Here is a 12,056-nt window from a genome sequence, read left to right on the forward strand (position 1 = left end):
TTATTTATTTATTTATTTATTTATTTATTTATTTATTTATTTATTTAAAGAGAAAGAGTGCGAGAGGGGGAGGGGCAGAGGAAAAGAGAATCTTAAAATAAATTTTTTTAAATGTTTATTTTTGAAAGAGAGAGAGAGAGAGACAGACAGACTGCAAGCAGGGGAGGGGCAGAGAGAGAGAGAGAGGGAGACACAGAATCTGAAGCAGGGTCTAGGCCCTGAGCTGTCAGCATAGAGCCTGACGTGGGGCTCAAACCCACCAACTGTGAGATCATGACCTGAGCTAAAGTCAGATGCTCAACTGACTGAGCCACCCAGGTGCCCCAGAAGAGAGAGAATCTTAAGCAGGCTCCATGCCTGCTCAAGCCCGATGCAGGGCTCGATCCCCCATCTCTGGGATCATGACCTGAGCTGAAATCAAGAGTCAGACACTTAGCTGACTAAGCCACCGGGCACCCCACATACTACTTTTAATATTTCATTTTGCCTAATCAACATCAAGTTCTTGGCTTTGGTGTGGATAATGGTGAATATTTCAGTGTTATTGGTGACTATGGATGTCTTCAGTTAATAGAGCATGGTAAAATTTGTTCTTCCTAAATGTGATTTGGCATACAAACAGTTTTCATAATAATATACATGGATGGCTATTCAGCCAATGCAGAGAATGAAATATTGGCATGGGGAAAGCTCCAGGTAAAAGTTCTTGTCAAATATGGATGCAAGGACTCTGATTAGAACCTATATGTGTGCACATGTGTTTGTTAATGCACAGAGAAAGGCATGTGGGACATAACACCAAATGACGACCAGCGCTTAACTCGGGATGGGAGTGGGGGTGGGGCTGGCAAACAAAAACTTTTACTTCAAACTACTTGTTTATTTAATGACTTTTTACCAGTGAGTCCGAGTCATTTTTTACTTTAAAAACAATTTTTAAATATTTAATGGAGTCTGGCAAAGGAAACTATTAAAAGGGGTCTTGATGGGAAAAGCCTGGGACCCACCAATCAAGTGCAGCCTCTTTGATTGGCAGATGAGGAACCGGAGGGCCCAAGAGGTCAGAAGACATGCTCTAGGTCAAACAGTTGGTTTAGTCCAACACAAAACCTCCCAGAGCTACCATAATCCCTGCTCAGGAATCTAAAGACAAGATCGTTAGACTTCCAGGACACTTCCCCCACATAAAAAGTCCCACACTTATTGGCCTAGTTTTTCAGTCTCCGCTCACTGGCCCCAAAGTCCCTCTGTCACCTCATTTCTCACCATTCCCTTTTGCTCCTGCTAAGTGACATATTTGAATGAGAATCTAATAAGAGAAACCATTAAATTATACACTGCTTCCTTCTTGGAATGTCCTATCCTATCTCTATATGTCAATACCCTCCCCTCTTCAAGGTCTAGACCCTCCCACCCCCCACGAAGAGTCCAATTCTAATGCCACCATCACCCCGGGCTGACTCCCCACCTCACCCCAGGGAGTATCCCCCTTGAACTTGCCTCCTCATGTACACTAGTCATGTAGCATGTGTCACAGTCCATCTAGGACAATTTGCCAATAAGACTTATTTTCCTGGGGGCACCTGGGGAGCTCAGTTGGTTAAGGGTCTGACTTTGGCTTAGGTCATGATCTCACAGTTTGTGAGCTCGAGGCCCACCTAGGGCTCTCTGCTGTCAGCGCATAGTCTGCTTCGGATACTCTGATCACCTCTCTCTCTCTGCCTCTCCCCGCCTCACTCTCTCTCGAAAATAAATAAACATAAAAAAAAAAAAAAACACTTATTTTCCCAGTAAACCTGCAACCTCCCTGAGGGCAGGGTCCATGTTGAATCAGTACATCTTTATTGCCCTCATAGTATAATGCCTTGCATAGAGTCGGTTACCATAAAATGTTTAAGTCAGAAAGTATATTACTTTGGAATATCTCTTGAAAAATCACGTCCTCTTTGGGTCTCTAATGACATACCCATACTTCTATTATAGCTCAGGATACACTGTAATCTAGAATGGTCTCAAACTTTAATGCACACATGAATCACCAGGAGAGCTTGCTGAAACAAAGATTCTGTTCCAGATTTTGCACTCCCCAGATAATGCCCATACTGTAGGTGGGTGGACCATGCTTTAAGCAGCAAAGGTCTGGAGAGAGCTGACTATACTTCCTTCTATACCTCCCCTCAGTGCTTTTTATACAGTAGGTATTCAATCAATAAATGCATAGACTTAAACTGGCTTGCCTTGTTACTGAGTTCTTCTGTCGCTAGCCAACTTCGCATGTTTGCCTGTTTCCAACTAGATCATGGGCTCACTGAGGTCCTATTTCCTTGCGATTCCTAAGGAGTCCAAAGGACTAGGCACATACTAGGTCAAGCAAGTGCTGTCTAATAGAAATATAACTTAAGCCACAGGTATAATTTGAATTTTTCAAGTAAAATTTTCCAGTCACATTAAAAATGTAAAAATAGGTGATATTAATTTTATTAAAAAAAATTTTTTAAATGTTTATTTAGTTTTGAGAGACAGAGATAGAGTGTGAGTGGGGGAGGGGCAGAGAGAGGGAGACACAGAATCTGAAGCAGGCCCCAGGCTCCGAGCTGTTAGCTGTTAGCACAGAACCTGACATGGGGCTCGAACTCACATATCGTGAGATCATGACCTGAGCTGAAGTTGGACACCTAACCGACTAAGCCACCCAGGCACCGCGTGACATTAATTTTAACAATATATTTTATTTAACCCAATTTATCCAAAATATTATCGTCTGAACATGTAAACCATATAAAGAATTAATGATCTTTTACATTCTTCATTTTGTGCTAAGTCTTCAAATTCCAGTATATGTTTTACACTTGGATAGCACAGCTCAGTTTGGACTCAGCTTTATTTTGAGAGACATAGAAAGAGAGTGTGAGCAGGGAGGGCCAGAGAGAGAAGGAGACACAAAATCTAAAGCAGGCTGGAGGCTCCAAGCTGTCAGCCCAGAGCCCAGTGCGAGGCTCAAACCCACGAACTTTGAGATCATGACTTGAGCCAAAGTTGGACACTCAACTGACTGAGCCACCCAGGCATCTCTGGACTAGCTCCATTTCAAGTGCTCAAGAACCACATGTGGCTAGTGGCTATTGTACTGAACACTACAAAGCCAACCTTGAAGGGAGACTTGCTGCTCAGGTGACCCAGGGAGAGGGCTTGATGGCAGATAGGAGGCAGGAGATAGAGGAGAGGAAGCCCCGGGCACAGGGGGTTGACCACTTACAGACAGCCTCCCGTGGTTAAGGATACTACTCAGGTAGTTTCTGGCTTCATTCATCTTTGGCTCATTCTTCTCTGGCAAAGGGATGGAGTCTTTTATCTTTGTGTGGTTCTCCTTCAAACACTGCTCCAGGAGGGCCTCGGCCAGCAGCAGCTTCCCAAAGTCATCTGAAAAACAGAGCAGTGATCCCCTGAAACTGGTACCTGTCCCTGTACCCACCCAGCCACCCTTAACCCAGCACATGAATGGCCCAGGTCTGAGAAAAGAAATAAAGACACAGTTTTCATAAAGTTAAACAGCCTTTAAAGAAAAAACACAGGCATTCTATCATAGGCACAGTACAAATTGCCCCTTTGGATTTGTTTTCTGTCGTTTAGTGGTTGGGGAGGCAAAGTTCCCAAGATTTGGGACAAATTCCCAGAACTTCAGAATTTAAGATGAGGGACAAAGTCACATCCGTGTCCCATTGTAGGTAATCAGTTCTTAAACCAGGAAGGAATTACCCCCAAATAACAAGAGGAAAAATATATGATGTGGCTTAATGCATTTTCATGAGCTCCTATTTCCATGTAACCAGAAAACCATGGTTTTCTCCATTTTTAAGGTATTTTAACATAACCAGGGATAACTTAGCAACAAAAGCAAAGAGTTACAGCAGAAAGCAGATGTACTGGTATAGCAGGGCAAATCCATGGACGTGTTTAGCCCTGGCACTTTCTGGAGTTCTCTCACATATGTTAACCTATCTCTAGACCTCACCACCTGGCAGGGGAATTCATACTGTTTGGTTAAATTTTCCATCTCCCCATAAAGTACTGAAAACTCCAGGCTTGTGACCGTCTTGCTACCACAGAGAGGTGACCCAGGGAATGGGTGGGATCCCAGTGCTCACTGTGCAGGCCTAGAGGTTGAGTGTGGTTTCATGATAGCCTCAGGGGCTGTGCTCAGTGTGGCTGGTTCACTGCCCCTCTCCTGCAACCAGGGTAAGGACCAGGCCCACCACTCAACACAGGCACCCAATAAATAGCTGCTGAGTGAACTGGATCCTCTCCACTACTGGATGAGGAAGCCATGAGGCTCAGAGAGTTATGTGCCAACCCAAAATGCCTCCAGGAAGGTCTGCTTGGTCCTGAGACTTCACAGAGCTTTCTACTGCCAGGATGGCATTTTTAGACCCACTCAGGAATGCCACTCACTCCTTACTCTCAGGACCACTGCAGTTTGCTTACAACTCAAAGCCACAGACCTCTGTGTTAAATGTAAGTGATAAATGTAAGTGATAAATCACTAAATTCTACTCCTGAAACCATTATTACACTATATGCTAATAACTTGGATTTAAATAAAATTTTTAAAAAATTAAAAAAAAGACTAAATGTATCAATATTGATTCATTAATTGCGACAAATCTACCATACTAACTTATAATAATAAGGAAAAGGGGTCTGGGTTATTAGGAATTTTCTATACGATTTTCACAATTTTTCTATAAATCCAAAACTCTTTTAAAATTCAAACAGTTTTCTTAAAAATTCAATTCAATTCAATTCAATTCAATTAAAATAAAATTTAAATCAACTCAATGGGGTGCCTGGGTGGCTCAGTCAGTTGAGCGTCTAACTTTGGCTCAGGTCATGATCTCACGGTTCATGGGTTCGAGCCCTGCATCTGGCTCTGTGCTGACAGCTCAGAGCCTGGAGCCTGCTTTGGATTCTTTGTCTCCCTCTCTCTCTGCCCCTCCCCACCGCTTGTGCTCTGTCTCTCCCTGTCTCTCAAAAAAAACCAAAACCAAAACCAAAACCAAAAACAAAAAAAACCATGTTAAAATTTAAATCAATTCAAGAATGAAAGGCAATCTTCTTCAGATTCCCAATGCCAGCTAGGAGGAGGGGCAGGCTATGGAGTGGTGGATGCCTGAACTATGGGCCACTGGGCAAGTTGCTCCCCCCCTCCAACCTGTTTTGCACCTGTTAAACCAGAGGTAGGTTTAGGAACCTGCTCCTTCTGAAGGAACTGAGTCCCTCCTGGGCTGGTCCCCGGCTCTCTGCAGTCCAGGGTGCACATGCAGCTTCCCATGGTACTCATTGGCTCTGTTGTTCCTCTCATGCCCAGAGATACCAGCTTCCTTCCCAGCAACTCTTAATCCGGAAATACTCCCCAGGGCACAACACCTCCCCTCAAAGTAATGGCAGTGTCCTCTGGACACTTTGCTACTCAAAGTGAGGTCCGGGGCTGGGTGATCTGTGTTTGTCACTCAGTCCTGCAGAGATGAGTTCAGTTTAGAGTACACATTCAGAAACGTTGACAATAATGTGACAAAATAATTTTGAATCTGTTGAAGTAAAAAATGGGAGGTAGCAGTTTGGGTATCTTATGAAAGAATCAGAGCACAACAAAATGGGAATGAAAAAACAAAACAAAACCCAAAACATGAGAGTAATCCTTCACCTCGGATTGCTTGAGAAGCACTGCTCTGAAGCACTTCTCACTGCTTGAGAAGCACTGTTGAGGGCCTACTGAGTGCCAAGTATTTTATTATACAGTAGCATTTAATATGCACAGCTCTAAAAGGTAGATACTACTCCCATTTTATAGATGATAATAAAGATACGCAATATTGCCATGGTCCCAGCCCACAATAATAACACAACATAACATTACACAACGCAGCCATTGAACAGCCTGTCTCTCCTGCACCCCCGGTACAGCACAGCTTCTGGTAGTTTAGAAATAAGAACAGTCGGGGCGCCTGGGTGGCGCAGTCGGTTAAGCGTCCGACTTCAGCCAGGTCACGATCTCGCGGTCCGTGAGTTCGAGCCCCGCGTCGGGCTCTGGGCTGATGGCTCAGAGCCTGGAGCCTGTTTCCGATTCTGTGTCTCCCTCTCTCTCTGCCCCTCCCCCGTTCATGCTCTGTCTCTCTCTGTCCCAAAAATAAATAAAAAACGTTGAAAAAAAAATTAAAAAAAAAAAAGAAATAAGAACAATCTAAGAGTTATAAAAAGTAGGTTCAAAGGTAGTAGGAATTCTTAGTAGGAATTCCAATAGCAATTCCAAGGGCAGGGATAAGGACTGTTCTCATCCTCATATACCTATGAGTTTTAGACTGTTCTTCTTCTTTTTTTTTTTAATTAAAAAAAAAACTATTCATTTATTTTTGAGAGAGAGAGGAGGGGCAGAGAGAGGGGGACAGAGGATCTGAAGCAGGCTCCAGGCTCTGAGCTGAGAGCAGTGAGCCCGACGTGGGGCTCAAACTCACAAACCAGGAGATCATGGCTTGGGCCGAAGTTGGACACTCAACCGACTAAACCACCCAGGTGTCCCCAGACTGTTCTGTAAACTAACACTTAAGGTCCTTCTCCAGCCTTTTTGCTCCACTTCATCCCCACCCAAGGTCTGTGCTTTCTTTAGTAGACACAGTAGGGGCTGGGAACCAAACTTTCTTTTCTCGCTTGCCCACATCTCTTCCCTCTCTACTCTGCCTTCCTTCCCCTTCTCCTGTCCATCCCATCATTCCCAACTGGCCAATCTATGGGACTGAAAGATATTTTAGAATTAAAAGTTCTAGGTTTTCAGTTGTTAAATAAGAATACAAATGGATTAGAGGCTTTCCTGTCCTTCCTTCTCCGGAGGTAAAACATGCCTTTTTATCATCTTCTTGTCTGAAACCCACTCCCTATCATGATTTGGGTAAAGTATTTCAGCTTCTGCCCTCCCAGAGGCATTAGGAACACCTTCCTGACAGTGACACAGATTCTGGCAGCCCAGCCCAGCACAGCCCCCTGCCCTGGCCACAGGCCCAGAGGAGGCCCCCACTTAATGGCCCCTCAGATTCCCCAGCAACCTGGTTTTGAAGCCTCTGGCAGCTAGCTTCCCATCCACTCCCACCCTTCTCCAGGCCTCTTTCAGGGCACCAGGCGACAGGGACCCACTTCAAAGATACCTGCCCCTTCCCCTAGAAACCATATTTGCAGGGCGGTGCCTCTTCTCCACAGCCTGCCAGTCTGTAGACAGGAAACCTGGGTCCAGCCAGGCGGGCCCTTCCCCACTAAGGCAAATGGGGACACAGTGGTCTCTGCAGCTGTTCACACAGGACCGCAGAGGGCTGGGAACTTCTAACCACAGCGAGATGAGGAAGAGGCCAAAACTAGTGAGAGGCCACCTGCCTCAAACACACCTCCTCTAACTCCAACTGAAGAAATTCTCAGAACAATTTCCAGTTCAGGAGAAAAAGAAAAAAAAAAGATGGGGGTGACTACAGATTATGAGACTCTAGATGGATGGATAGATAGAGGGGCAGTCGTGATAAAGTAAGTACAGCTTAAGAATATTAGAATCTAGGTGGTGGGTATACAGGTGTTCACCGAAAAGTTCTTTTAATTGTGCTGTACGTTTGAAAGTTTCATAATAAAATACTGAGGGGAAAAAAGAGACACTCAGGCTGTTAAACAAATAAAATGTGTAGCTTTATTTGGATCCTGATTCTAGCAAATGAACTGTAAAACTAAATCATGAGGTTTGGGGGGGGGTTGTGATAATGGTATGGTGGTTTTGCCTTTTCAAAAGAGCTTTTATTTGGCAAAAAAGAAAGGAATATACAATTGATTACATTAAAATAGAAAGCTGCAAAAAAACAACCAAAAAAAATGAAATTTCAACTTATTATCTAAACCATCGTCCTACCTCACACCAAATCATCCTGTCAATGACATTCTAAGAGACTTACTGAAATCCTAATTTGTCTTTAGAATTCCTTTTGTGTAGCAGACCTCTAATCTTAATCAGGAAAAATTATTTTTTTTTTTTTAGGATCCCACACTGGCTCCTGACAGTCACCACTTCTTCTTCTTCCTTTTTTTAAATTAAATTTTTAAAATGTTTACCTATTTTTGAGAGAGAGACAGAGCATGAGCTGGGGGCAGAGAAAGAGGGAGACAGAATCCGAAGTAGGCTTCAGGCTCTGAACTGTCAGCACAGAGCCCCCACGCGGGGCTTGAACTTGTGAACCCCAAGATCATGGCCTGAGCTGAAGTCAGATGCTCAACCAACTGAGCCACTCAGGCAGCCCTCCACTTCTTTATGTATGTGCTTATACACCACCGTAAATAAATCTCTTCGCAATTAAAAGAAACAAGAGTTCTTAATAAGTACCTAGTACGATATTCAATGTGGGGAAGAAATAGGTTGGGGTGTAGCTCAAACAAGACAGTTCATGAGTTCATAATCACTGACGCTGGTTAATGGATACATGGGATCCATTCTTTAGCTTTTTTGATGTTTTGGAATTTTTTCATAATATTCTTTTCCTTTTCTTTAATCACTTGGATGGGTTCTTTGTTTTTACATGAACAAACTCCACCACAGCCAGCCACACTCTGGGGTTCCCCTGCTCCATCCTGACCAAATCTAAACCGGATGTGAGTCTGAAAGAAGATGTACAAACAGTGGCAACCACCTTCCCCCTGGGTGGGTGGTGGGGAGCAGCCTCCCCTGATAGGAGAGGGTAGGGCCCCCTCTGCCTGAGATTCTCCTCATCCTTCACTCCCACCAGACTCCAAAGAGGCCCCCACAGCCAGTCCCCCTCTCCTACCCCCTGGACTGAAGTAGATGCTTTGGGAGCAGTTTTTAGTTTCTGTAGGAAACCTCGCAGAGACAGCAGGGCTCAGGGCCTCAGTCTTTAAAATGGGGTTCAACTGGGGTCTGGCTTCCCCCTCAATACATTCCCTCCCTCTCCCCAAAATATGTAACTGTTGAAGATTCTGGTCACTGACTATACAACTGTAACAGGCCAAGTGGGACATTAAGAATCTCTCTCCCGGGTTGGAGGGGGTCAGTGCCTATACCACTCCAAACAAACAGGCCCTCAGTCCCTTGAATGATGAAGAAACCCTGCAGAGAGAGAACCAAAATAGCAGACAATCCAAAAAATGCTCTACACTTGGGTTTTAGGACTCATTTGTTTTCCCAGTGTGCATCTGTGTGTGTGCCAGCCTGTGTGTTGGGCCAGTGTATCCAGATCTAACAGAGGGATAGAAATCACTCACAGAACCAAACCCAAAAATTGGCAGGAGAGACCCCAATGCCTCGCTCAGACTCCCTCCTTTTGTGACAGGTAGTCCCCATGGTGAAGCCAACCCATGCCCCTTGTGCCCTGCCCCCACCTTCACTAGTAGTAGACTTGATGGCAGGAATGTAGACTTTCATACAGGCTCTGCCACATAAACATTACGTGACCTCTCTGGGCCTTGGTGTCCCTATTTGTACAATGGAGACAATAACTCGTGCTCTGCCCATAGGGTTGTTTATAAGGATTTTTAAAAAAATAGGGAAAGCACTTTATAACCATACTATACCATTTATAAATTATGCCATACCAGTGTTTCCCAATAATGCCTCATAGAATATGGTCAAGGCAAGTTTGAGAAATATGCTATTTACAATCCAGCCTTGTCTTATACATCATGGGCAGGTGTGCATATTAAAGGCTCTGAAAAGTCCTGCAGTGAAAAAAAAAATCTGTTTAACAATATTGAATCTATTAGGTCCGATTTCTTTACTTTTTGTGCTCCCTAAACTTGTTCCTCTTGGAATACCAATTAATTAATTATATAACCTCCTTGAGACCTCCGAAGAGCAGTTTAAGAAACTGAACTCAAGGGGCACCTGGGTGGTTCAGTCCGTTAAGCGTCAGACTTCAGCTCAGGTCATGATCTCACGGTTCGTGGGTTCAAGCCTCACGTTAGGCTCTGTGCTAACAGCTCAGAGCCTGGAGCCTGCTTTGGGTTCTCCGTCTCCCTCACTGTTGTCTGTCCCTCCCCCACTTGGGCTCTGTCTCTCTGCCTCTCAAAAATGAATAAATGTTCAAAAATTTTTTTTAAATAATTGGACTCGAGGACGTCGGGTTCCTGTCTTGGCCCAGCATGTTTCTCTGTGGGGCCAATCTTACTCAGATTCCCATAACTCACCCAGGCCCCAATGCCCTCCATGTGGGTCCACTTCCACTCCCACCCTTGGAAGCCCTACCCCACCACATCACTCCATGCAGGGGACAGAAGAAAACCTTCAATTTCTCTATTTTGGCCTGGAAGACCAGGGCCCACCAACTTCTCCCATACATGCACCTATTGTTCTGGTCACTCCCCTCAACCCCTGTGCCCAGATCCATCTCAAAGCCTCAACCCGACTGTCTGTCCATGTCCCCTGGCCCCCTCAGTGGCCTTCTATCCTTCCTCCTCGATGGGCAAACACACTCTGCCCTTCCCAATACCAGTCGGAGGCCAGCACACATTCTGTGGCTCCTCCAAAACTCCTTTTCCTCTGAGCTCCGCCACCCACTGCACGATCGCCCTCTGGTCACTTCTCTGCCTCCTCATCCATTTTGGCAACTCCTCAGGCTGGAGGAGTTGTGCTGCATCTCATTTAGAGGTAACAGTGCAAGAGGTTAAAAGGATATACTCAGAAGCCTGAGTTCAAACCCTGGCTCTACCACTTATTGATTGGATGATCAAATTATTTAACCTTTTGGGGCCTGCTTCCATATTTGCAAGCAGAGCAAACAAAAGTGCAGGCTTCATGGGGTTGTTGGGAGGAATTAATGAGTTGACTGAAGTGCTTGGGGCAGTGTCTGGTACACAGTGAGTGCTGGGTAGTGTTAGCTGCTATTATTATTATTATTATCATCATCATCATTACCATCACCACCACCACCACCACCACCACCACCACCACCACCACCACCACTACTCTGTCTCCCCCACAGAACCTTCCACAGGCTGGGCAGTCTTTAAAACCTCTTCATAAATGCATTCATTGACTCCCTACCTCCTTCCACAAGGCTCTAAAGTGGTTGCGCACAGAGAACCCCGGGAGGGCTCTCCAGGATCAGCTGAGGGCACCAGGAACATGATTTGAGGCCAGAGACCGGGGCGGGGTGTTCCGTTCCCCTCCCCTCCCCGCGACTGCCACATCAGGGTGCTTTCCCGCCCCAGCACAAGAGCCCAGCCCAGCCAAACCAGCCCTACTGCCAAAGCCAGGGCTAGATGAGTCCCGAGTCCGACCACAGATGAGGAAACTGAGGTTTACCGGGCGGCTTTCCTGCTTCACCGCCGCACGCCGGAGCTCGCCAACCCCCCAACCTTGTCTGCTGTGGACAGAGCTCAGTTGTCAACTAGGCTCGGGAGAAAGAAGGGGAGGGCGGGGAGAGACACACAGCCTTCACCTGATGGAGTTTAGGGACCGGGTGCGGGGTGAAGGGGCGGTGCAAGAGTCCAGATCTTGCCCGGAGCTGATCTGTGCCGATACTACCATTTCACAGTAGACGGAGTTACCCACATGATCCCAAAGGACAGAGAGCAAGAGCAGTCTCTCTTTTCTCCCCCAAACCTGCTTGTGGTTTTTCTCCTGGGGCATAAGAACCTTGCTAATCACCCTGGTTGCTCCTAACACCAACACTACAGGAAGGGTAATACCGAAGACGGCCGTCGGCGGCCGGGAGGCAGTCGGGGCCCGCTTCCTGGAGGAGGCGGTGCATTTCGCTCGCTGGGTACTCTAGAGCCAGCCCCTTCCCTCACTCACCGGCGTCCAGAGAGGTGAACGCGGCGCTCGGGCTGGTTCGTCGGTTGCCTCCGCCGCCGGGCACGACCAGCGTCTGCAGCTGCCGGACCAGCTCGGGCATGCGGTCCCAGTGGCCCTCCGCGCGGCAGCGCTCCAGCTCGCTCTCCATCTTCAGGTGGGAGCCGTGCGCGCCCTTCGCAGCCATCTTCGCGCGGGCGCTGTCATGGGAGGTGCGGCCGAGAAGGGGAGACCC

At 46.3% G+C, this 12,056-nt stretch overlaps 1 protein-coding gene and 1 long non-coding RNA gene across 3 annotated transcripts in view; one reads left to right on the plus strand and one right to left on the minus strand.

Moving 5' to 3' along the window:
- TTC7A (tetratricopeptide repeat domain 7A) overlaps nt 1-12,008 on the minus strand; it is a 119,534-nt gene extending 107,526 nt beyond the window's left edge. The window contains exons 1-2 of the mRNA XM_040453813.1: nt 11,825-12,008; nt 3,257-3,420 (exon numbers count right to left, since the gene is read on the minus strand). Of these exons, the coding sequence (XP_040309747.1) occupies nt 3,257-3,420; nt 11,825-12,008 (348 nt within the window). The remainder of the gene's footprint in view (nt 1-3,256; nt 3,421-11,824) is intronic.
- LOC121016322 (uncharacterized) overlaps nt 11,878-12,056 on the plus strand; it is a 17,201-nt gene continuing 17,022 nt past the window's right edge. For both annotated transcript variants that reach the window (XR_005784223.1, XR_005784222.1), the window contains exon 1: nt 11,878-11,978. This is a non-coding gene — a long non-coding RNA (uncharacterized LOC121016322). The remainder of the gene's footprint in view (nt 11,979-12,056) is intronic.

Source organism: Herpailurus yagouaroundi, unplaced genomic scaffold, assembly GCF_014898765.1.
Source record: "Herpailurus yagouaroundi ecotype Mexico unplaced genomic scaffold, PumYag 210, whole genome shotgun sequence".
Classification (NCBI taxonomy): Eukaryota; Metazoa; Chordata; class Mammalia; order Carnivora; family Felidae; genus Herpailurus; species Herpailurus yagouaroundi.